This window comes from Parambassis ranga, chromosome 8 (genome assembly GCF_900634625.1).
Source record: "Parambassis ranga chromosome 8, fParRan2.1, whole genome shotgun sequence".
NCBI lineage: Eukaryota > Metazoa > Chordata > Actinopteri > Ambassidae > Parambassis > Parambassis ranga.
In genome coordinates this window covers 9,546,758-9,573,348 of record NC_041029.1, presented here as the reverse complement: position 1 = coordinate 9,573,348, position 26,591 = coordinate 9,546,758, and the positions used below count along the sequence as shown (strand labels likewise).

The following is a 26,591-nucleotide window of genomic DNA, read 5'->3' as shown; positions in this document are numbered from 1 at the left end:
AAGCAGTAGTATAGTTGTAGAGGAATGACCCGACATTTTTGTAGACCCCTAAACGCCTCACCAACGTCATAGCTGGTCCGCCCCTTTAATAATATTGTGCGCGCTCCAGCAGAAAGACTTCCACCGAGTAACAGCGCGTCCCCGCGGCTGCACGGCGCTAATTTGGATAGTTTAGTAATGAGAAATCCCCCTGGGAATAAGGCCATGTTATTGCTTACGTACGGACGACGGCTAGTGAAGCGTTTGGAAAACATGGATGCTACCTCAGCGAACGGTTTTCACGACTTGCTGGAGGCATAAAAGCGGGTTCCGGTGGCGATACATCTATTTTTTTTTTGTTCTGTCAGGAAGTTTGACGCATTCGGCTGAAGATCATTTCTAGCTTTGTTTTGGTTGTGAAAAGTTGTGGACTACAACTTTGGGATTGTAGCGCTGACAGGCAGAAGACTGAATTTATTTTTATTTCACTTCGTCCTTTCATATGAACACTCAAAAGTTCAGCGGCTGCAGCTCTGTGAAGTCTAAACATCGATGGACTTTGTCGATGTTCGTGGATTATGAACGTGTTAAGGTATTATTTTCATTGTCCCCTCGGTCTGAATTCTCTCCTTCTGTACTTGTTGAAATAGGCCTTTAACTACTCTTTACCTGCCTGTGTTATGTCCATATTGACGTTGTCATGCAGAGCAGTCTTCTCTGTGTTCATAAAGATAGCTCAAGTTTCTAAATTGTGGATTCCAACCTGGCAAAACACTCGAGGAAAATCTGCAAACTTAGCAGGAAGAGAGGCCATCCAAATCACGGAAACCGTACGCTCGTTTCTGCTGGCGAGCTTTCACCCACAGATGGATTTCATACAGGCCACACGGTTACTGTTACACCTTGTTTTTGGTACTTTTTGTTAGTATTTCAAACTGGACACAGCTCTCTGACCGGGAATCCTGAAAACATTCAGCGTGACGTAAAAATGTTTTGGAAATCCAAGTTTTCCAGAGAGCCGGAGCTGCAGCGGCGCACAAGTTTGTCTCTTGGCCACGGCTGGATGAGTTGGATGTAGGCTTTTCCATCGGAACATTTTCATTGTACTGACGCTCACTGCTGTCTGATGTGACCCTGTTTGTTTTTACAACCTGGAAAGAATCGCTGCGTGTGTGTGTGTGTGTGAAACTTTCCGTTAAAAGAAGACAAGCCCCCGGTACCTGGGGAGGGGAGGGGGTCAGCCCCGCCATGGCGCCCTCACACCCTCCGGTGTGTCGGTCCAACTGAGGACACCGATGGACGTGAACAACGACTGGACACACTGCGTCACTACTGCCGCGAGACACCGGTGACACCAGTCCTGAGACCCAGGTGAGCTGTGCACGTGAGCTGGGTGACAGGTGTAAACTGTGCTGCATTCATGTAAAATGGGAAATAACACCTGTACCCTCTTGGGGATCACTGTTGTATTTTATGATACTGTAGTTTTTAAATGATAGTTTCTGGTTTGTTTATCTATACAAGAAAATAATTTAGGCACATTTAACTTCCAAGTTTACACAGAAATAGAGATTGGGCCTCTGTGCACTCCATCTCCGCAGGCCTTGATTCTATATAACTCTTATTTATAGCAGCAGGTTTATTTTAATCTACCTCCCCGTGATGGAGGGTGATGCCTAATTAGGAACAAACCAGGGTTAATATTTAGTATTTTGCTTGATGATGAACTGAAAGGAGACAGATTAGAGGGTATAACAATGTGACCTGTGTTGAGAACCACATTCAAACCCCGTCTAAATAGTCAAAACACCAGGCTGTGATTGGTCCTAGATGATGTCATTCATTTGCTAGGGGTTTCTCATCCTTGAAGCGTGCACCATGTTTGATGTTTTCACAGGAGGTGCTTTAAGGCTCAAGTGTGTTTTCTCCCCTGTTGTCTGTATTACATTATCAGTCTGAGTGTGCTGCATTTGAGAGAAATCCAAAACTGCGTATATTTCTATGTATTCTTATGGATGCAAGTACAAAAAGAGCATTTTGAAACTTCACCTGCCAAAGCAGGCATTGACACTTTGTCGAGATTGCAATATTTAAATGTGGTGGTTTGCCCTAAACCAAAAGCACATGTGAACCAGAAACAGAAGAGACATCAGGCCAAGGGATTTTGCTATAAAGCCCTGAGTCCAGATGCATCATTGGCCTAAGACAGAGAGGACTGTGGCTGGGAAAACCAGCCTCAGACTAAACACCTCTCAAAGCAGACAGAGGAGAGAGGGAGGAGGAAAATCCATGTAAATCCTGCTAGTCCTGGAAATGTGATACAAGGAAAATAAAGCAGGCACAGCTGACTGGACTGGTATAGTGTAGCCTCGTTCTACCATTGAATTCCCCACATTCCACTTGATAGGTTATTAAAATCAGGAGAAGCTGGAGAGAAGAGCTTGGAGATTGGACAGAGGGGTTAATTGTTGTACTGACGACCACAAGAAATACTTAAACTGCACAATTTGAGATTTTTCTTCTTGGCTCAAGTGCCCTTGGTGAACATTTCGTATGCACACAGGATATAATGGCTTAGTGTTACCTGAAGCGACTGTTGACTGATGCATCAGAATTTCACACTTCATAAGCTTCATGTTATTTTGTAGGGTATTAAATACCTTCAGCATGAAGCTAGAACGGTTGAAGGACAAAAGTCATTGGCATCTACTGGGTTGGCAGGGGAACTTGAGGCTGGCGGAAGCCTGAGAGCAGTGTGGCAACGCTACGGCGACCACAGACGGACATGCCCGGCATTCCTGTGGGTGATTATTACCCAGAAGTCAATGAGTTGCCTCAGGTGCAGATGCTGCTTACTTCATGTGCAGAAGTTTCCCGCATCCCCTTCAAAGACAGAGACTCTGCTGCAGGCTCCAACCTCAGACAATGTTCATCTTGTTCTGTGACCTTCAATGACCTGCTTTTTTTATTATTTAAAATTACACTCAACCTTGTTTATTAATGCTTAGCTACACACATATCCATAAAACAAGATTCACTGTGAATAGCAATTTACTGTTTTACATTGAAGTTAAAAGCACAAGTCAGTTATATCTACTTTTACCAAGCCATATTCAGACATAAACACCTTGTGTTTAAGGACCTTAAAGTCACAAGAACACAAGGGTTCCTTTGTACTCTCCTTGCTTGAATTAGTTCAAATTCCAGGATTTATTGTACAAATTTGAGGGAAACTCTCTCCATAGAAGGAAATGCCTCAGTTTATAATCCTGTTGACGCCTTGAACAGGGCCGATAATATTGCCTTGTTAACATCAACAATGGAGTTATAGCATGGCTGAGTTGGAGTCATGAAGCTCGCGCAACCAGGGAAGCTGATTGATATTTAAAATGGCAGAAAACTCCTCATAAAGAACATGTTTCCCATATGAACCGAGCCAGAGTGATCGCTGCCAGTGCAGCTTGAATTTCAGCCGTTTCCAATTGTCATTCTTTCTCATGGGCAAACACAAAACGCACGTTCTCACATGTGCTGCACACTTTCTCATTCACGCCAGCTTTCGGTCAGAAACATCTTAAGGTCTGCAGGCTCGGGTTACGTTTTTACATGCCTGCAAGGACTCTTGCATGAGAACAGGTTCGTGCTGTAAATGAAAGTTTTCTGAGTCGCATTAAACCTTCTATAGTGTCATCTAATTACCATATAAGAAGGTGTAATGCAGCCCTAATGTCATGCCAGGCTTTATTCTGTGACTGCCCATTACTTTATGGCTTTCTCATTTCTAATGCTTACCAGTGATGTGATGTTTTGCGGGCCAAGGTGCTTGCATGCTGACAGGTTTTGTCTTGTGACAAGACTTGTAGATAAGCTTTGTCATATCCTGCCTGATTTAATGATTCACATCCTCCTGCTCTGTGTTAAAAAAACCAATGCATTAACAAAGTGGCAGACACCTTACATTATTACAACTAATTGATTTTTGTGTTTACCATCACAGGCTGCGGGTGAGACAAGTTTATGAACACTGGATTGTTGAGCACATATGCAAACATCGCCACAATGAGTAAGTCCTTTTGAGACATTAAGTGCATTGTCTGTACACAAAGCATGAGATAAAAATACTCACACACTCCCTGAGGCCAGTTACTGCTTCAGACAGATCAGGTGAAGGATTAGTTTTCAGCATTCTGGAGATGGGGGTTGCTCCTCTCAGCTGCCCCAGGGCTGTATGATGTGTGTCCAAGCTACACAAGGGGAATATTTTCTCTTCGTGTGCTAGTCAAGCCAAGCAGAGCTTGTCTCAAGATCAAACATGGGAATAGGCATATCAAACGCACTGCACTTCTTTTAGCCTCTAATACCCTGTCACTGGATAGTTTCAATATGGCTGGAGTTAGAGATGACTGACTAATTGTCTGGACACACATTTTTTTAGAGCAGAGTTTGGCAATGTATGGGCTCATGTCGCTCTCACTTTTTTTCTTAATGCACGCCTTGATTTTCCAATACACATTCTGATTGTGTGTTTTTGCCAAACCGTTATCCCGTCCAGATGAGAGGCAGGCTCTCCACTCTATAATGAAGGACCTAGTGGCCCTCCAGATGACACGACGCCAGCCTGTGTTGTCTTATGACAGCGGCAAACCCAAGACCCCAGCACAGGCCAACAGACAGGTACGGTGTCAGTGCTCCACAATTTGACTATGAGATCAGCCTTTCAGAAGGCTAAAGCTAAGTAATGTTGTCTTTTCAGTGTGCTAGCACAGTGTTTTTAGCTTCATTACTGTAGATGCATCGATCCGACAGTCATGCAGAATCCTGCTACAACCTAACCATGTGTTGCTAGCTATTAGGTACATTTTTGCAGCTTGCTCAAATGTCCCTGGAGTTACACAATTAGCTATTTTAGCCTCGTGACAGATATTCCTATGGCTGACACCTAGAGCTATGCTGCCCCTGCATCTGAAATGTATTAAATCCATTTATTTCATGTGCAGTTCAGTGTTTGTTTAGAGGAACAGGTGGACATTTTGTCAAAGAAAGAGTTACAGCAGAAGATTGATATGACCACAGTATAACAGTTAGTAGCAGTCAGTACAACAGCTAAAATTGTTACAGCTGTATTGGACTCTTTCGTCCCCAGGACATGTTGCTGTGCAGATTTCACTAAAAGGAAATAACCTAATTGCTGAAGTTTTAGAGATGTGTGTAGTTGTACGTTTGTTACCGTTGGACGTAACCAGGCTAGCTGATCTCCCTGTTTCCAGTCTAAGTTAAGCCAGCCGGATACTGGCTATAGCGTCTTATTTACTTACTGTCAGCCAGGAGCCAATTTCTTTTTTTAATTTAACTCACCTCAGGAAGACATGTGATGTGAAATGTAGAGCAATTCCTTCAAAACAAGAGATTTCCCCTGTGGAACAGACAATCTTCCCTGCAATCTTTATACTCTTAGAAACTGTCAGTAGTTGTAGTTAATGGAAGTGGGATCTTAAAGATACTGTGAAGCAATAAAAGAGGCATACATGGAGATATGTTCATGGTCAATAGACCAACAGAGGAAGACATTACATGTGGAACTTTCCCTGACTTTCCTGTTTCTGTTTTCTCTCAGGATGATGTCAGGATAAAGTTTGAGTTCTCAGGAGAGAGGAGGTGAGTTTGGTTTAAGTCTTGTTTACATGCATGCTGGCATTATCCATTCATATGAGCCACACACAAGTGGGAGTCAGCATTAACTCACACAGGAGACATAAACACATTCACTTAGGTGTGCTGTTTTTGTCACATGTTCCAGTTCATGAGAAAGAGAGCGCACACTCTAGCACTTAATTCAGGCTGGTATGTGAGCTGCAGAGTGGAAGGGGAAAGGACTGTGGTTAGTCTGTGGCTGCCAGCACAAACCACAAATATGCAAGGTGTGCATAGAAGAATCTGCACACACTAAAAACAGCAGCTTATGTGTATTTAGTTTGCATGTGTGCATGTAACTGAAAAGCAGTTTCCTCACCAGCTGCTACAAATCTCTCATAATCTGCCTGTCCATGTGATTTCTTGCTTTTTCATGTGCAGGATCCTGATGTTTGGACGGCCTGTGCAGTTCGACGAAATTCAGCAGAAAGTAAAGACTGTCTTTGGCCAGCAGCTCGACCTGCATTATATGAACAATGAGGTACAGTGGACTGTGGGTAGTTTTGCTGTCTTCAGCTTCTCATTCTGTCCATCTTCACCTCTTAGATCAGTGAGTCCAGACATGCTCTGAAAGGAGTAATAGATTCAAATAGTTGTATGTGTTGTGTGTTATATATTGTGTGTTGATTGATAAAATACTTGTGCATGTGCCCGACTAACACTTTGTGTTACTCTTTGTGTGTATTTGTGTGTCTTGGCAGCTGTCCATCCCTCTGCGAGGTCAGGACGACCTGGACAAAGCCATTGACTTACTAGACCGAAGCTCTAACATGAAGAGCATCAGGATACTGCTTCTCACCCAGGAGCAGAGCAATGTGAGACCCACACACACACACACACACACACACACACACACACACACACACACACACACACACATATATATATATATATATATATATATATATATATATATATATATATATATACAGTGGGGAAAAAAAGTATTTAGTCAGCCACCAATTGTGCAAGTTCTCCTATTTAAAAAGATGAGAGAGCCCTGTAATTTTCATCACAGGTATACCTCAACTATGAGAGACAAAATGAGAAACAAAAATCCAGAAAATCACATTGTAGGATTTTTAAAGAATTTATTTGCAAATTATGGTGGAAAATAAGTATTTGGTCAATAACAAAATGTCATCTCAATACTTTGTTATATACCCTTTGTCGGCAATGACAGAGGTCAAACGTTTTATGTAAGTCTTCACAAGGTTTTCACACACTTTTGCTGGTATTTTGGCCCATTCCTCCATGCAGATCTCCTCTAGAGCAGTAATGTTTTGGGGCTGACGCTGGGTAACACGGACTTTCAACTCCCTCCAAAGATTTTCTATGGGGTTGAGATCTGGAGACTGGCTAGGCCACTCCAGGACCTTGAAATGCTTCTTACGAAGCCACTCCTTTGTTGCCCGGGCGGTGTGTTTGGGATCATTGTCATGTTGAAAGACCCAGCCACGTTTCATCTTCAATGCCCTTGCTGATGGAAGGAGGTTTTCACTCAAAATCTCACGATACATGGCCCCATTCATTCTTTCATTTACACGGATCAGTCGTCCAGGTCCCTTTGCAGAAAAACAGCCCCAAAGCATGATGTTTCCACCCCCATGCTTCACAGTAGGTATGGTGTTCTTCGGATGCAACTCAGCATTCTTTCTCCTCCAAACACGACAAGTTGAGTTTTTACCAAAAAGTTCTATTTTGGTTTCATCTGACCATATGACATTCTCCCAATCCTCTTCTGGATCATCCAAATGCTCTCTAGCAAACTTCAAACGGGCCTGGATATGTACTGGTTTAAGCAGGGGGACACGTCTGGCACTGCAGGATTTGAGTCCCTGGCGGCGCAGTGTGTTACTGATGGTAGCTTTTGTTACTTTGGTCCCAGCTCTCCGGAGGTCATTCACTAGGTCCCCCCGTGTGGTTCTGGGATTTTTGCTCACAGTTCTGGTGATCATTTTGACCCCACGGGGTGAGATCTTGCGTGGAGCCCCAGATCGAGGGAGATTATCAGTGGACTTGTATGTCTTCCATTTTCTAATAATTGCTCCCACAGTTGATTTCTTCACACCAAGCTGCTTACCTATTGCAGATTCAGTCTTCCCAGCCTGGTGCAGGTCTACAATTTTGTTTCTGGTGTCCTTTGACAGCTCTTTGGTCTTGGCCATAGTGGAGTTTGGAGTGTGACTGTTTGAGGTTGTGGACAGGTGTCTTTTATACTGATAACGACTCCAAACAGATGCCATTAATACAGGTAACGAGTGGAGGACAGAGGAGCCTCTTAAAGAAAAAGTTACAGGTCTGTGAGAGCCAGAAATCTTGCTTGTTTGTAGGTGACCAAATACTTCTTTTACTGAGGAATTTACCAATTAATTCATTAAAAATCCTACAATGTGATTTTCTACATTTTCTTTTCTTATTTTGTCTCTCATAGTTCAGGTATACATATGATGAAAATTACAGGCCTCTCTCATCTTTTTAAGTGGGAGAACTTGCACAATTGGTGGCTGACTAAATACTTTTTTTCCCCACTGTATATATATATATATATATATATATATATGTACACACACACAGGGTGTGCATTTACAGCACAGTATTGCATCACTGCCATTTCTTCACCACAGAGCAATGTTGTGAAAAATCCAAGTTCCTGAATTATTTGCGTTGCACACTGTCTGTTTAATTTGTTGTTCAAACCTCCTGTTCTCCTCTCCCCTAACTGCAGGCCTCCACTTCCACGCACCATGTTCCATGTAAGCAGGTGAGGATCAAATCCTCCCAGTCCACGGGGGACGTTAACACGGCGTATCAATCCTCCGAGCCCAGGGGGCGACACCTCTCAACTGGTACATATGTTTCAAAGTCGTCTCAACAATAATCATGATTCCGATCAAACACTGATTCCAAAGTAATAACTTGTCAAATAGAAACGTTAATATAGATATTTGTTAATAATCAGTTGCACTTAGCTGTCATGTTGCATATTTTAGTGCTACCTTGATTTCCCTGTCTGTTGCCTTCTCTTCTCTCTCTCTCTCTCTTTGGCGGTTCTTACTTCTGCTTCCCCTTCTTGCAATGGGTCCTCTTCCTTTTCCTGTTCACCATCACTAGACGATGCTTTCTGGACAGCAGCCCATCAGATTACAGAATGCTATTAGTGTGGTGGACCAGTGGTCTGGATTTTTTTTTCCTTTAGTGCAGGAGAGGTCAAAGTGGCTCCAGGAGGGCCTTAGAGATTGACTTTATGACAGTAACAGGCCATAAATGTGAAACTAATTCTCTGCTGGCACTCTGTTAAGGCAGAATCTGCACTTTCATTTGTTGTTTTCTTTATGTCCGTCTTTTTGCCACTACATGTAGTCATCTTTTACACTTAAAGCACCCTGGCGTGCACTTTTAAGTCCCCTTGTTTGTAAAATCCAGATGTATGCTTTATTATTTCTTTTTTTATGTCTAATCTTTTCTTTCATGCTCCTAATTTCTGTCTGATCCCAGGTTCTCAGAACACAGGGCGTAGTTCGCCGCCTCCTGGCTACGTCCCTGAACGTCAGCAGAGGATTGCCCGGCAAGGCTCATACACCAGCATCAACAGCGAGGGAGAGTTCATACCTGAGACCAGTGATCAATGCGTGAGTCATCTCCTCACTACTAATGGAGAGAATCCCCATTAAAGACATACAGTATGTCTTGATTGAGTGTGCAGTTTATATTTACAGTTTTAAGTTGATTTGAGATTTAAATGAGTGCACAGGTTTGTTCATCTACGCGTTGCTCGTGTTGGATTTCTTTCTCAAATATGTTTATGCAAAGCACATGTGCACACCCACTGTTTATTTTCCATTGTGCCCCATGCAGGTGCTGGATCCATGGAGTAGTGCAGAGAACTCCGTTTCTGGAAGCTGTCAGTCTCTGGACAGCAACTCAGACAGGTGACAAGCAAACTCTGCCGGCTCAGTTCAGAAGCAATATTGATCATTAAATCTGGCTGCCAGGAAATCACTATTTAAATTTAATAATCTTTCCATCACAAATTTGTAATACATGCTTGCAAAATCAAAGAACTATAACCTGTTCAACATCTGTTCTAAGTCAACACCAAAATATTCGGACTCAAGGGCAAAAATACCTGATCGGGACATCCCTAGTTTAAGGTTTTAATATCTTTCCTTGTTCTCTGTTCCCTCTCCTCTGTCACAGCCCCTCACTGAGGAAGTCTCGCATGCACAGAGCCAAGAGTTACCCTGATAACCGTCAAGAGTGCTCAGGTACAAGCCAAACCCCTGACTTCTACAGTTTACTCAATAACCATACCCGTAATTAGTGTGAATGTACCTGATGATCTAAGTCAGTCCAAACTCATGTAGTGTTTTCCAGCTGCAAGTTTATATGAACAGTATTTAATAGTGTTGAGCTTTGCTGTGTTGTCTGTAAGTGTACAAGTGAGAATTGCTATGTAGCTATGCTGTGTGACCCGGTGTGCTGCTGAGCCGAGCTGTGGTAGAATTATAGAGATTATAGATATATCTTGCTTATACCTTTGACCCCTTGGATGTCTGCTTTCAGACAGGGAGAATCATGTGTATGACAGAATAGCAGGGAAGGGAGGTACCTTTCCTCGTAGGTACCATGTTTCTCTGCATTATAAGGACCACAGTGAAGGTAAGATAAATGTCTCTTCAGTATTTAGCCCCTTCATCCCCACACATTTATCACAGGACATTACTTTCAACTACCCTCTTTCCTATGTCTCCAGGTCGCCGAACATTTCCTCGGATACGCCGCCCTCAGGGGAACCTGTTCACTCTGGTGCCCTCGCGGCGGTCACTTAATGGCAGCGAGGAGAGTCTAGGTAGCTGGCAGCTGGTTGACGCACAGGGGAGGCTGCGTCCACAGGAACGTTCCGTCGCCCATAAGTGTGAGTTGAATCTGAAATATAAACACAATGTTCTTTAAGATTAAACTTCATTGTTAGGGATGTTAATGATTCACTGCAGGGTGCAAGGGCCAACACCACTGCTGACATTTTTCAATAGAAGCTGGACTGAATAAACATGAGAACATTAGTTAAACCATGGGTCAATAAATTAATGACATTGCTAATACAAATGGCAGTTTGAATAGTAAATATCTTCATTGTAGCTTAAGGATTTACATTTTTGAACACACACAACTGTATTTATAAGCTTAATGTGATGCAGAAATGAACAACTTCTTGCGCTTGTTTTTAGCACCCAGTGCTCCAGTGACATGGCGTCGAGGGAAGCTTCTAGGCCAGGGTGCATTTGGTCGGGTTTATCTCTGTTATGATGTGGATACTGGGAGAGAGCTGGCTGCCAAGCAAGTGCAATTTGATCCCGACAGTCCTGAAACCAGCAAGGTGGGATGCTAGCCATTAGCATGGATTGTTTATTTTATCCAGCATGCTTAGTTTTCCTTTGTGTCTGCCATTTCTGTCCCTGGTGCTCTTCATGGTATTTCCATGAATTTGTTATTTCATGCTACATTTTTGCTGGTTGCACATTAAAGTTGTGCTTTGTCAGGAAATTATGTCATGTTTTCATCACTTGTAATATGTAACTAAATAACATTACATTATGCTTTAGTATAAATGATCAAACTTAGGTTTGTTAATATATGACATGTTGTGAAGGTGCTAAGAGTGACTCATGTTATGACTGTGTAGGACAAATGAGTCCATTTTAAAGATGTCCCAGGTCTGGATTTGAGCCACATTCTTTATTTTATCCCCTGACACAGAAATAAAATAATCAATCTGCTGGAAAGAAATTTAATAACTCCAGAAGTGGAATGCATCGCGGAGGTCGTCTTTCCTCCATCAGCCCCCCTCTTCCTCATTTTAATGTCTTTTCCTGTCTGCCACAGAGAAAACATGCATTGTCACTTCCTGTATCTGAAAGGAGCCAAGGATTGTATTAGAGGTGGAGGGTGACAGGTCAGCATTGCCTTGACCTCTGATCACCCATTCACACCCTCACTCCCACTCCCAGTTTGTAGCAGAAGTGAATCTGTTGTGTTTCTATTAAACTGGTTGCTGTGCTGGGACTTCGTGTCTCTGACTTCCCCCTCTCTCTCTCTCTCTTGCTCTCTCTGTGGCCTCATTATCTGATGTAAACACAGGAACTTCTTTTTGGGGAACTGCGTTTTTGGCTTTCATTTATTCTCTGGTTTAGTTTTCACTTTTGACTGACTTCACAGATTCATTTGTCAGCCCCATGTTCAAACGTTTGTTTGTGATGAGTTGTATTTGATACGACAAGGCCCTGGGGAGAGATCGGAGATATTTAGATGCCTTTTGGTTTCAAATCAAAACTAAAAATCAATAAAGATGCCCAGTTTAGTAAGTTAAACATGTTTAATTTTCTTATTTCTCATTATTTGTGTACAGGAGGTCAGCGCTTTGGAGTGTGAAATCCAGTTGCTGAAAAATCTGCACCATGAACGCATCGTTCAATATTATGGCTGTTTGAGGGATCACAATGAGAAGACCCTCACTATTTTCATGGAGTACATGCCGGGGGTGAGACACACATGCTTTAGGCTAAATTACATCGCATGTAAAGTTATTAATTTTAGATGTTCTCCACATGGAAACTTATTTTCAAGGTGTCAGGTTGTTAGCTGCTTAGTTCAACAGTTTGGTTAAAGTAGCACACACTCACAGTCTGTTGCTGTTGTTTCTTTATTTCAATACAATGTAAAGCTTGTGCCTTTCTTCCATCAGGGTTCAGTCAAAGACCAGCTGAAGGCCTATGGGGCCCTGACAGAAAATGTGACGCGGAAGTACACAAGACAGATCCTGGAGGGCATGTCCTATCTGCACAGCAACATGATCGTACACAGAGACATCAAAGGTAGCTCTGTTTAATTGCAGAGCCCGGAGTGTTCCTTTGTTCACACAGTAGACATACATCTATATATATATATATATATATATATATATATATATATTACATGTTGCATATTGCTCTCAGGTGCCAACATCCTGCGGGATTCAGCTGGCAACGTGAAGCTTGGAGACTTTGGTGCCAGCAAGAGGCTTCAGACCATCTGCATGTCTGGCACCGGCATCCGCTCTGTGACCGGCACCCCATACTGGATGAGTCCGGAGGTGATCAGTGGAGAGGGCTACGGCAGGAAGGCTGATGTCTGGTAAGAGTAGGAGGATTACTCCAGTGCCTGATGGAGGGAAACACTTACATGACAGAGAAACACGCCCAGGCAAACTCTGTCTTTCAACCAACTGTTTTTGTTTTTTTTTTCCTTCATTTAACAAGTGTACAAAAACTGTGTACACTTCGTTGAGACGAGTTGAAAAAAAAAACAACCTAAAAATTGGCAGAAATAGTCTACTTCTAAAAGGAAAACTTTTTTAATAAAGTGAAAAGCCTGCTGTATGTAACACAGGTCGTTGCACATTCCCACACACAGTACAGGCAACATCCCCTTATGCAATATGATTGGGTAGTGACCCACCAAGAGAGTGGTGTGATTAGCTGAAGGCCAGTCAGACAGGTCGTTCCAGAGGTTGGTATGTTCCAGGTTCTCATTCTTTGCTAGAGGGGGAGTATTTCTCCCAGGAGGGCCTGTGCCTGTCAAACAGGTGCAGGAGGCCCTCTGCAGACAGTGAATGTTAAAGTTTCCACTGAAAACATCATGTGGAGTACCAGAGGCAAAATATGTGGTATTTGTTTCAACTTGTTATGTGACTCCCTTCCAAGTTAAACTATGCATGGTTTCTGCAGGAGCCTTGGTTGTACAGTGGTGGAAATGCTGACAGAGAAGCCTCCATGGGCTGAATATGAGGCTATGGCAGCCATATTCAAGATCGCCACCCAGCCAACCAACCCGCTGCTGCCCTCCAACGCCTCTGACCAGGCACGAGACTTTATCCGCTGCATCTTCGTGGAGGCCAAACACAGGCCCAGTGCTGAGGAGCTGCTCAGACATCCCTTCTCCCAGATTCTGTGCTGAGACCTGCCTGGTGTCTGAACTTCAAACAGAGTGTAGCACCGGACCCTCAGTAGTATCTGTAGCTTCCATAAAACCCATCCAATGGCCGATGCTGGACCTGGAAGTGGGGAGGATATCAGTGTTAAGTCCACACAGCCTCCATCAGCATTCAGTTCTTCAAAGAAGATTGAGAGGTCCACACAATCCTTCAAAAACCAATGCCAGTATATGTACTTACACAAGTCTCCACTAGGGGGAGACAAAACACAGATTAACGATCTGGAAGGCTGCTGATCCTTGACAGATATAAACATACAAGCACACACTCTAAATGATGCACTCCACAGGGCAGCATTATGGAGTTATGGCCCATGCACCAGTTGTATCCACTCCTGTGTTTACATTCAGGCGTTGTGCTGTCATGATATAAATACCAGGAATCCTCTAAGTGTTTGACATTTAAACATTTAAGCTGCAGACCATGTCAAAGCTAGAACAGACCTAAAGCTGAAGTTTGCCCAGTGGATGCTGAACACCACTGGTGCACGTAAGCTGCATCGGATGGTTCTCCTTTTTGCCATCTTGCCTTCACTTGAACCCTCTGCTATTACAACACTGCATATGATTTGCAAAGCACCTTTTTGGATTGAGCCCTTCACAATGAAGACATTATTTTAGAAATCTTACAGGTAGACACTCAAGGCCTATCCTCAGTAGACCATGATGCTCTATGATTACATTCAAATATAACTGCAAATTCCCTAAATTATGAAGCAGCAGTCTTTAAAAACCCTAGATGGGTTGACATTAAAACTTATACAATACACAATTTAAGTCAAAGATAATTGAGAATTTTAGTGCAGTCCTTCAATTGAACAATCTGTTCTGCCTGATGCCACACTGTCACGTATCCTCCTACCAGCCGTGCTCTTCTTCTTTGCATGTGTTGTCAGGAGAGCTCATTGCCAAGCAGAAACAGATAAACTGAATGGAATTGGAATCCATTATGTATAAAGGTAAAGATGTTTTTTTTTTAAATGTCAAACTAAAGGCCTTAATTTGGAGGTAACTTCATTTTTTTTTTCTGTTTGTGTGTGTCTCAACATAACATCCCTGACTGAGAAGCCTTATCAGCTTAAGGATCAATTTAAATCAGATCAGCACTTTTATGGAAAAAGAATGTTGTGGGGTTTTCTTCAAATTTTTTTTTTTTTTACTTCAAATGTGAAAATTCTTTCACTTTAATTTATATCCTCACATCCATTCCAATTAGATTTTATGAGTAAATATATGTGTATAAACATATTTTTTATATTTAGACTGTGTCATATCAAATGATACTTTCAGGACTCGTTAAACGTAAATTGGTGAAAGCAGCTGGTTTTGCAGACATTACAGAATTTGGGTTTTTAACTTAAAAAGTGGGTGAAAAACAGACTCTGGCAGTCTGGCTCTTCTTCTGGTCCAGTGCAGATTTTAGTTTTTTTCCACACATCCACAGATTTTCATGTTGAAGACAGTATTACCTGACAGGCTAAGGAATATTCGCATCATTAGCCAACTATGTAGTCTCATGAATGAAACCTCTATAGGCTAAACTTACAAAAACCGCAGGGAAAATGTGTGTGATCTCAGTGTTATTAAACCATGATTAAGGCAGGTGTGTGAGCCAGAGACGAGCAGGAGCAGAGCCAGCTTCAGATGTCAGAGTTCGTTGTTCAACCTAGCCGACGATTTTGTTTATCCCAGGGTTCAGACAGAGAGTCCAGTATTAAATGATCTTCTCTGCAGAGAGGTTGCTGCTGCCCGATACAACAAGTATTTCTTTGGGGCTGCTACACACTAAAGGCAGCTAAAATACTATGTTCAGCACTGATCATGGTGCAGTTCTTAATAAAACGACCCTGGGATAAGCAAATGAAGAACTAGTAGTAGAAATCTATATAAATGTATGATATGTATCATGACAAGACTTGCAGTGCAAAGTCTAATGTATCAAATTTAAAAGAATAGTATGTTATATATATATGTAATATGTCATGCTGTTTCCCCAAAATGAATAAATAGTTTTTAAATATGTTGTCAGATGGTGTTTGTCAGTGTATTAACATGCGTAGGAGGACAGTGCTGGTTTGTCCAGGCTCATTGAGACTCACAAATGAAGGGACACAGGAGACTGAGCTCATTGTTGGCAGTAAGAAGTTACTTGATTGATGAACTAGTTTTTTCCTTTCTCTCCCTGCCTCACTTTGTTTCTTTCTCTGTTTCTGCTCTCTTCTCCTGAGGAAAAACAGGAGGCAGACACAGGAAGAAGAGATTTCTACTGCCGTGTCTGGCTGGGAGATGGGAAAACGGACTGTATCAAACAAAAAGGCCTTTTTTCCTTTAATTGGTCTGACATAAATATTTCTTTGCACTTGACAGGTCGAATTTTATTGCCTCTATGGGTTGATTCATTTGAGTTTTATCACAAAAAAGGGATAATTCATGAGTCACTTCAGTTGCTTCAAGGCTTTTAAATATAAAATGTCAGCAATTCATCATACTGTAATTTTTCAACCGTTGCTGTTGAAGATCAAATCTAGTATTGTTGGTCTGCAGTCCTCTTTAAATGAATGGTGCTGAGAAAAAACTTATCTCAGTATCGGGATGCCTTAATTGGAAACTGCTAAAAACATTCCTATTACGCCAACAACTGCTCACAGCTAATGTTTGCCCTGACGTTGTTTGTTATGTGCTGTCTTTGTGGGCTGTGCAGGCCTGTCTGTGTTATATTAGGCGCCCAGTATTCCTGCTGACAGGCAGACTGCAGCTTCAGGCCTGAACTGGTTCTTCGATGACCATCTTTGTGGTTTGTGTGGCCAATCTGCACTCCCCCCAAGGGTGTGGAGGTAGAGATTCAGACGGGTGTGACTGAAGCCTGTACACACTTAAAATCTAAGGCAAATAAACACCTGTGTAAGTGCTGCACAACAACAGGAGTATGTGAAGTCTAAAGGTATTAAAGGACAGTTTAAAAATAGAAAAAAGCATTGTTTATATACTGACTTCAAACTGATTTTTGTCAGTTATTTTTGTTGAATCATCCTCTACTGGGATTTACATGAAATATTAAAGTTGGGTTTTTTCTCTAACAGCTAAGCTAAGATGCAGTAATCCTTGTCTAACAATGCTAAACTTTAGCATTTAAAGTTTCTATGCTGCAACAAAGACCCAGCCCTAGTTTAATTAGCAGCCTGTCTGCCTTGATGCAGTGTGTAAGGTGGAGCTGGGACTGTTGTATATGCTCCAGACTCATTGGTCGGGATTCAGTTTGGTATGTGGCCATGTGCATTCAGATATCAGTGAGGTTGAGGAATGGGAGCTGAAAGCTTCACACTGAGAATTCAGGGCGTAAAATGCCAGAGCAGTCACTGGCAGCCATGTTGCCTTGGCCTGAAATCAGTCCAGCAGCATTAAGACTCAGCCCCCCACCCCTTTTCCTGCAGATGAGACAGTCTTCTGACGCTGGACACATGAATCAGCTGTTTGACTTGGCCCCTTGGTGACTCCAGCAGCAGCAGGGTGGGTGGAGAGAGAGAGAGAGGGCTGCACCAGCACTTTCTTCTCTCTGTGTGTGGATGTTTAATCATCAGGACGTATTACCTCAGTGACCAGATCTGAGGCAACGGCCGCGATTGTCTAAAAAATTCAGAGAGCACAAACAATTGGTGTCACCTTAATGATGCAACCGTGCCATTACTCCTTAGAGACGGAGACTTTTAAATCAACAAATCTCTGCCAGACTTACAGTGTGCCATCTTGTTTAACCTCTATTAACAGAAACCAATTGGAATTCAAGACACTGTGTTGTTGTTGTTTTGTCTTTAATTGGAACTATACGCAGACGCCACATAGTAGAGTGATAGAGGCTTTATTCACTGTCTCCCAGTACCACTGGTTTCCACCCCCTGTGATTTTATGACCCAGTGACAAAGAAGTCCTTTATGTCCTGCTGCTGTTGTGGTTTTTACTACCTGTAGCAACACAGATGAAACAGTCACAGTAAATAGTCAGTTCATTTTTAGATGTGTGTTTTTTTTTTCTTTCCATCTTTAAGATCTTCATTCTTTTGTGTTAAAGAATGCAGAAGGTAGCAGGCAGCATCCTCAACATCCTCTTTAAAAAGAAATCAAAAATAAGATCATCTAAGGTGCTCTGATGTATCCAGCCCTGCGGTTGTCAAGGCGATGGATGAAAATGGTTTTGTAACACAGTGCTGTCTAAAAGTCCTCCTGGAGTTGAGATTAGGTCTGTGCTCCCCATCTCCCCTCCCCCTTCTCTCCCTCCATCTCTCAGCACCCCCCCTCATCTCTACCATCCATCTGCCTTTGGAACCAGCAAGACGTCTAATAACCCGAACAGTCAACACCGAGAGCCACACAGCCCACAGAGATCCCCGGCTAACTTCTTTCTCTGTTTATGTGCTCCTGCAGCATGATGAGGAAACAAATGTAGCTATATTTTAACATTTGAACAGAAAGATGATTTGAAATATTATTAAAACACTGTCAAAATAAAAGGGTTCAATCATATTCTTATATTTGCATCATCTGTCTGAAACTCCTTAAAGAATGTAAAAGTTACTTTTATCCAGTTGTGTTTACTGATTAGACAGTAAAGAACTCTTCCCAACATCCTTTTGTCTGTAGGATTTTTGTCTTCAGTGAGCACATGTGTGGTCAGGTTGAATTGGTGGCCAGACTCTGTCACACAAATTCCTTTTTATTCAGCTGGAACTGAAAGAAAGAGATGGATACAAAAAGGGGTGAAAGTAAGAGTGAGAGAGAGTGAGTCAGAGGCGAGGACAGGGGGGGAAAGAGAGAGGGAGAAGGCCAAGAGACATTTGTAGTTGAGTGGACGAGCACAGACAATCCCTGGCACATAGCTTTTTGAGTGTCATGTAAACCACCCCTTCGCTCTCCCTTTTTGTCCCATTCACTGCCTGCCACCCTCCCTTTTCCCTGCCCCACCCTGTGGCCTCTTTGCTTTGGACTTGGGGGGTTTGCCTGCCTCTATAAAAGCCCTGTTTGTGCTGTGAGTGAGCTTCATTCCCCATCATGGAGAGTCAGAGAGTCCAGTCCTCGTACAGGAAGCGTTTCGGGCCTCAGGGCTCAGGCAGCACAGGAGTCAGAATTGGTAGCCTTTCTTCCAGCCGTCTCTCCTGGCATGGCACCCCTCGAAACCTAACCCACTCCAGCCCCATGTCCCGGATCTCCCTGGGCTCAACCAACACGGCCCTGCTACTGGGGAGCCCCGTGGACCGGCTGGACTTCTCAGCCGACTCCCTGATGAAGGCCCAGTTCAAGGAAACCCGCACTAATGAGAAGATGGAGATGATGGGCTTGAATGACCGCTTTGCCAGCTACATAGAAAAGGTGCGCCTGTTAGAGCAGCAGAATAAAGTGCTGGTGGCAGAGCTGAACCAGCTAAAGGGAAAGGAGCCCAGCCACCTGGGGGACATCTACCAGGAGGAGCTGAGAGAGCTGCGGCGGCAGGTGGATGGTCTCACCGCGGGCAAGGCTCGCCTGGAGATCGAGAGGGACAACCTGGCTGCAGACCTGGCCACACTGAAGCAGAGGTAGGTGGAAGCAGGGTGGGGCTCCTGTGGGTGGAGGATCATGTCGGTGTGTTGCACAGTCACACAGTAGTGCCACCTCTTTCTTTTTGTGTACTTCCCTCTTGCATATATGTTAAATTTCAGATGTGCAAGGATTCCAATTTGTTCTTACTTTTGTGGGTTGAAGCAAAGTTGTTGTGTTTGCATTCCTTGCAAATACAGGCAGCTGGTTTAGTGTTACTTATATGGAACCAAAAAAGTTATTTGGAACAAACTAAGCTTTTTGTTTTGCATTTATATGCAGATTTGGGTTTGTTTTTGATCCGGTGGAATGCAGACCACTGCGCTCTCCTCTGCCCGAGCTTTACTCCTGGATCCCTCTTTACAAACTTGATCCTGACTGAACCCCTCACTGCTATTGAGCGAGAGTGAAGGAATGAAGCCAACACAATGGCAGCCCTCCACAAAAGGGAGCCAGGCAGATGTTCTCTTGTTCCTCAGTTAACTCCAAAACACAGAATTACTGTTGTCACATACCCAGCCTTTTTTTCCTGCAAGGTGCAGACGTGGTGTGAATCTATAATTTAATTAAGTCTTAAGAATAATATACTGTCTTGTGGAAAAGTCAGCTTCAGACTCTGATTACCACGCAGCTGCTGGTCTTCTGAAAGAACACAGAGTGAATAATGATGGCTGTGGCCAGGTCAGAGGTCACCTTTGTCCTTCACGCTGCTCTCCTCTAAACGTCTTTATTCGGAGAACCCTGCATGACGCTGTACAGATGTTACCCAAAGACTGAGCATTTCTATGCCTCCGTGTGTATGGCAGATGGATTTGAGGGTGGTGTCAGCCTGTGAATGCGTGCTTACACCTCCTTTTTGTATCTGTGTGCGTGAACTCCATCCCGTGGGAAAGGCCTCCGGCTGTTAGATTGGATTTAATGTGTAATGATGCGTAAGCTGCTCTTTCAGCTGAGCCCCGCTCGTCCTCTGCACTGCAGCTCACAGTGACGGTCTGATCGAAATGCTAGAAAATATGTTTTCAGTGCTCACAGTTTGACTCCTTATTGTACAGAAAAGTCTCATTTGAATTACAGAAAAGTGTATGCTGCTTCCTTCTTGCTGTTGCTGAGCTATGAAGGAGCTGGCAGGGAGCTGAACTGGAGGTTATTGGGGTGTTTGGGGGATTTTTGTCAATTAAAAACCTTGAAAAAATGTTAAAGGGATTTTCTTTGACTTAGATTGCAAGAGGAGATTGGCCTGCGACAGGATGCAGATAACAACTTGAACACTTTCAGACAGGTAATTCTACTTTCTGAAATAACTAATAGTTTAGCCCAGTATGCCCGACTGTCCTTTCATAGTTCATATGTACCGCATTCTTTGCATAGGATGTGGATGAGGCCGCTCTTAATCGTGTCCAGCTAGAGAGGAAGATTGATGCCCTGCAGGATGAGATAAACTTCCTGAAGAAAATCCATGAAGAGGTAAGAAGAGGAAGAGAAAGACAGAATAATATTGAAGCAACTTTAACTGAACAAACTCATTTTTATTTCAGGAGCTACGTGAGTTTCAGGAGCAGATCATGGCCCAGCAGGTCCATGTTGATCTGGATGTGTCTAAACCAGATTTAACTGCTGCTCTGAGAGACATCAGGGTTCAGTATGAAACCATGGCCTCATCCAACATGCAGGAGACGGAGGAGTGGTACCGATCCAAGGTCAGAGAACTGTGAAGTGAATCCTGACATGTTGTTAGCGATCCACTGTGTGATGCAATGTATGGAAATAAAACAAAAACAATGTACAGATATAAACATGATGTAAACCAGATATGACTGCTGCTGTGCACAGTTTGCTGACTTGACAGATGCAGCCAATCGGAACGCAGAGGCCCTGCGCCAGGCCAAGCAGGAGGCCAATGAGTATCGCCGTCAGCTCCAAGTGGTGACCTGTGACCTGGAGGCTCTCCGTGGCACAGTAAGTCCACAGAGCGCAGGAAACACTATCAGTGACTGGAAAACTGTGTGCTGTGCACATGATATGTTTCCCACTTGTGAACATTTAACTTTCATCTGTACATAAAGTCAAACTGCTTTCATGAGTCTTTTGTTCCTTTGTATTTGCATAACTTGGGTCAGCTAAGAGTTATTTATATGGTCTTCTCTCTCCTCTTGTAGAACGAGTCTCTGGAACGCCAGCTGCGGGAGATGGAGGACCGCTGCGCCATGGAGACAGCTGGTTACCAGGATACTGTGAGCCGTCTGGAGGAGGAGATCCAGGCTCTGAAGGAGGAGATGGCGAGACATCTGCAGGAGTACCAGGACCTCCTCAACGTCAAACTGGCTCTGGATATTGAGATTGCCACCTACAGGAAGCTGCTGGAGGGAGAGGAGAGCAGGTGAGGCATTCAATTGATATAAAGCTGATATAAGGAGTCAATCTGGTACTGATTTTGCTTCTTTCTTGTTTTCCAGGATCACCATACCGGTTCAGAGCTTTTCCAACCTGCAGTTTAGAGGTCAGTGTCAGAGGTCATTTCCCTTGTATGCTTGAGATGTGTAATTGAGGCAATTATATTATAAAAAATAAATAAATAAACATGTAGTATTTGTTGTGTTAAAGCACAAGAAATGACTTTAAAAAGAGCCTGCCCCCTTTCTCTCTCTGCTTAGAAACTAATTTGGACACTAGAACCCCAGAGGCCCACGTGAAGAGGAGCATCCTGGTTCGTACTGTGGAGACTAGAGATGGGGAGGTATGTGCTTTCACACAATATCCACTTTAATAACCATCTCACACTGAATGATCTGCACATTGCACCTCTCACCCTTTCCCTCTGGAGGGCAATGTTGAACCCTTCTGCTGGTTTTCAAAGGCAGCCACAGCCACAGTCAGCACACCTGGTGCCTCTTCCAATGAACACAAAAATCTCACCAGGGATTTGTTTGTTTCTATTTTTAACTGTGTGATCTCCTTCCTTTCCAGATCATTAAGGAATCAACCACCGAACACAAAGACCTCCCTTGAACTTACAAGACCAGGTCCCTTTATTGACAACAGTCACTAAATGAGGATTCTGAATGCAGATTATTGTTTTCAACCACCAAATGATCTGATTGGTTTAAATGTTTTTTTCTTTTACCATTATCTGCTGCCTAATCTTTCTAATGACTCACCCCCACGACATCTGTGCTGTTTGTACAGACCCAGCAACATCTTAATGTTGCTATGGTACAGTCACCTTAAATGGTCTAGTTACTTGTTTTTCTTTTAACCTCAGCTGACGAGCCAGACTCTCTTAGCATTGATTTGGATTAGCTGCCATAGAAGAGGCCTTGAAATGCAGTGACTGTGTTCAGATAATATGTAGCATGGTGGAGGTTGACACGTGGTAATGTGTATGTGAAACATGGAGTAGAGGGAGCTGGGATTTGCTGACATCATAATTGGACTTGGTGAGGACTGAGAGACGTGTGTATGTTACAGCAGCTTTTGGAGGAAGGACAGATGAATCTGAGCTGTTTCTTTAACCCTTTGTCTGGTGTTTTGTGATGTTTTATTCCTTTGTTTTAGCAGATGTGTCTTTTTGTGTCCCGCAAACATGCACAGGTGCTCTCGGACAGTGTCGTGTTCCTATGCTAGAGTTTGGTGGAGCTACAGAGAAATCATAAATAAGAATACATGTGTGTAGGGGGTGACCTAAAGTCTCCTCCATCGTTTTACCTCCACTGCATCATCTGTCTCTGCTGTCACATTTTTGTGACACCAGGATCTGTCGGGGCATGCCCGGGACATGACCAACGATGACGATGGGGACAGAATGGGTGTGGAGGCTCACGCAAACCTTTACCCTCCATCCTCCACCACCCTCTCTCCTTCAACAAACGTAAGACACAGAGGAGAGTGCTGTGGTGATCCAACAAATCCCACAATGCAGGGGATGTTGGAGTGAAAAGGGAAGAGGCTGGAAGGATAAATGGATGTCACTACTAAAAACACTGTAATCCTAGCCTGGACGTCTGCTGGAAGCCCCTCTGACAGGACCTTCCACTAATGAGAGTGGTGCTACGCCAAAGCTGGCTGTGTCTGTGATCGTCACCAAGGACACGGTGTGATTTGTGCCTCCCCCCTACCATTTCCACCCCTATCACTTAGCCCGCTCTCCTGCTTCTCCTAATAACACACAGCACTCTATGGTATTCACTTTGTTTTTTTTGTTTTTTTGTTTTTTTAATGTTGATTGTAGGTAGAATGTAGTTTTAAGCTGCTTTGATGTCATATTAACATAATAATAAAACACTTCTTTTGCTGGAGGTGTCGCCTCCTGGTTTGAATGTAGTTCATGGAATCATGTTCCTTTCACTTTGCCTCAAAACTGACACACAGTCAGCTCTCATCTCTGTGAATGAGCAGTATAAATGATGACAGTTTCAAACTTCAGGGTATAAGAGGGGCTGACTGTAGAAGACAGGCAACTATTCATCATAACTGATTGTTCCTGCCTGTGAGCCGGGCCACGCTGCTGATCATGGCTCTTAATGAGTGTTACTGTATGTCCAGACAGAGAGATCATTTGTTACCAAAAATAGTAGTGACTGAGATGCACATAAACACCTCCACTGGACCAACAAACACTAAAGCTCATGATAACAAAAAAGGGCTTAATGCCATTGTTGTCCTTATATGTAATTTGAACTTAATTTGCTCTTTTGCACAAATCACCAAATTTGGCCTTTTAATGGATTTGTCATCACCACTCCACTGACTGTTTCTATGGCAGCATACAGAATAGGAATATATGTTTTCTTTTGATGGGCTTGTAGTGCAACACAAGATTATTATAAACAGCTGTAAAGTCCAGAATGGCATCTGTTTGTCTGTGGTGGTATCAGTGTGAAAAATATTCCACTGCTTTACATTCAAGTGTAGCAATAAAGAGCAGAGGACAGACAGAGCAGCTGCACGTTCTCTGATAAGTTGAGCCTTCCTCAGATGGCAATAAGAATGTACAAGGAGTTAAATCTGTCTTTTGTTTGTCTTTCATCTCAAAGCATTATTGTCGTTTGTATAATGATGGCGTGTCTGTGGCGGCGTCTGCTCCCGAATAATCCTGATGTTCATGAGCTTTCAGAGAACAGCGAGAATTTTCCTCTTCTATGAGTGCGACATGTTCGGTGTGTTTAAAGTACAGTACGTATCTGTTTTGTCCAGCTCTTATCAGAGGAATGGAGGGTCTCAGGTCGGCACTAAAGGCGACCCTGAGCTGAAGGAATTCCAGGCAGATAAAACTCTCATGCAGTTGGGGCCCTGACGTCTGTTTTTTTTTCCCGTCTAGTCTTTTCCACAAGAGCGGGAAAGGGGCAAAAGGTGACAGAGATGTGCATTGTTAGGCTCATTATCTATACACGGTGGGTGTGAGCTGACAGCAGCTGTCATCTATGTAAACATCAGGCATGCACACATATTGTACCTCTTTCTATTTCTAATGAACAAACAACATCTTTAATTTAGTATATTTGGTAAAGGTCTTCAATTTTAAGACACCTTGCGGGCTAATAAATACATCAACTAGTAGCCCATCCCTCACAGACATCCTCTTGACATCCTCACCCTCTTCTTCGATGCTCCAGCAGGTCCTGCAGACTCACAGCCAGTGCTCTTTGTGTTTCGCTTGGTGCACATTCCTGTCTCAGTAGGCTCTCACACCAAAGGGTCATGGGAAGGCATGTGTGCTCTTTAGTTAATTTTAGCGCTCATTTCATCAAGACTATTGAGACACAACACAGAGCAATCACCTCAGCATATCCAGCTGACAGTAAAGCCAAGATCCCTCTGATCCGCACACGCCCTTTACTGACAGAGCCGCTGTAACATGACAGCTGCTTCTCTTTGGACAAAGTGGTAAGATGAGGTCACCAACCTGCTGCCTGGAGGGTGAATGAATGACAGGAGATTTTGAATTCTTAGTGAACCTCTAAAATGATCTCAGTGGTGCCAGTGGTGGTGCCATAAAAAAGAGAACCCTGTAAACATTACTCAGCCCAACCGGTCAATGAAACGTTTGTGTGGCAGCTATTCCCAAACAAAACTAACAATGTGCAGAGAGTGTGTGTCAAGAAGCCGTTTGGAGCCTCTCCGTGTGACCTTTGAGTAGGTACACAATATGAACTAGGGCCTGGACATCTGTTCTGTCTCTGAACACAGTATCAGTGCCAGGTACGTGTCTCCTCTTTGGAGTCAGGGAGAAGACTGAGGCCTCTGAGTTTCAGTGTAAGATGTGAGCTGCATCAAAGTTGAATCTATTTCAAGTCCTTGCTATTGTTCGGCAGTGGAGCTGTGGTACAATAAAATCCAGACTGGAAGTTTCCACACTTGTAAAAGCCGCCTCAGATTTTACAATTTGTTTTCATTTTTCACCTCTGACTCCTTCTGTTTTCAGCTTTAATGGTACTCACAACACACACAAACATAAAGGACACCATTCACACACACACGCACACACACACACATACACACACATCACCTTATAAACACAATGCACACCACCAACATTTTAAAGCTTATCATGGATGTAGATTAGCTGAATACTCCGAGTGTGATTGCAGCCACCGAGAAAGAGGATGCTGCTATTCTGGGTGCTGAGACTTGAGATGTGGAGTGAAGCAGAGTGGACTGACGAGGGTCTGCACTCTGTCAGTGTCGGACCGCTGTCAAGTTTTCATCCATACAAGGATGCAAACTTCAAAATAAAAGACCTGATCACTGAGAAACAAGCAGAGATTTGTTAAGGGCTTTAATCATTACAAATAAAAACACATCGGTTTGCCTGACAACAAGCATATTTAACTTTTAGTCCACTTATATCACAGTTGATTACCATTTCCTGCTGATTGATGAAATGCTAAATGCCAACATGTATAAACCACCACAAAGATCATGGAACATTTTTTTTTTTTTTAGAAATGCTTTATTTTGAAAGGCAAACGAAAGCTTCCGCTTTGACTTGATGCTCAGCTGAGCCTGTGGGGGGCGGTGGAAGGGGAGTAGACCAAGGCGATCTGTCTAATAGGAGCTTCTTCTCCGCCGTTCTTATCGCGCTGTGTCCAAACTTGAAGGAGAGAATGCTGCCAATATAAAACAAAGTGACGGCTCCTGCGCTCTGCTCCTCTTCTTCACAACTTCTTCTCACACAACAGGTCCACCAGAGTCTGCTTGTTGAGCACTGTTTTTATTTTTTTGTGGTATCCTTGTCTACTTTTTTTCTCCCTCTACATTATCACCGTGCATCATCCTGCATCTGCTATCGCCCTGGCAACCAGTCCTGATTTCCATCATTCTCCAGCGCCT

At 43.3% G+C, this 26,591-nt stretch overlaps 2 protein-coding genes across 2 annotated transcripts; both read left to right on the top strand.

The window, feature by feature from the left end:
* Positions 1 to 127: 127 nt before the first annotated feature.
* On the top strand, positions 128 to 15,632 carry map3k3 (mitogen-activated protein kinase kinase kinase 3). Its single transcript, XM_028412221.1, has 17 exons — positions 128 to 1,350; positions 3,977 to 4,042; positions 4,532 to 4,653; positions 5,594 to 5,634; positions 6,052 to 6,151; positions 6,372 to 6,485; positions 8,399 to 8,519; positions 9,169 to 9,302; positions 9,529 to 9,602; positions 9,871 to 9,938; positions 10,237 to 10,332; positions 10,427 to 10,588; positions 10,902 to 11,050; positions 12,080 to 12,211; positions 12,416 to 12,545; positions 12,666 to 12,843; positions 13,437 to 15,632. Exons 2-17 carry the CDS (start codon positions 3,997 to 3,999, stop codon positions 13,663 to 13,665), a joined length of 1,896 nt encoding a protein of 631 aa, XP_028268022.1. The 5' UTR covers positions 128 to 1,350; positions 3,977 to 3,996; the 3' UTR covers positions 13,666 to 15,632.
* Positions 15,633 to 18,743: 3,111 nt separating this feature from the next.
* gfap (glial fibrillary acidic protein) lies at positions 18,744 to 23,578 on the top strand. Its single transcript, XM_028411489.1, has 9 exons — positions 18,744 to 19,264; positions 20,484 to 20,544; positions 20,634 to 20,729; positions 20,801 to 20,962; positions 21,096 to 21,221; positions 21,422 to 21,642; positions 21,719 to 21,762; positions 21,917 to 21,999; positions 22,230 to 23,578. The coding sequence occupies exons 1-9, from the start codon at positions 18,744 to 18,746 to the stop codon at positions 22,269 to 22,271; spliced, it is 1,356 nt and encodes a 451-aa protein (XP_028267290.1). The 3' UTR covers positions 22,272 to 23,578.
* Positions 23,579 to 26,591: the final 3,013 nt, after the last annotated feature.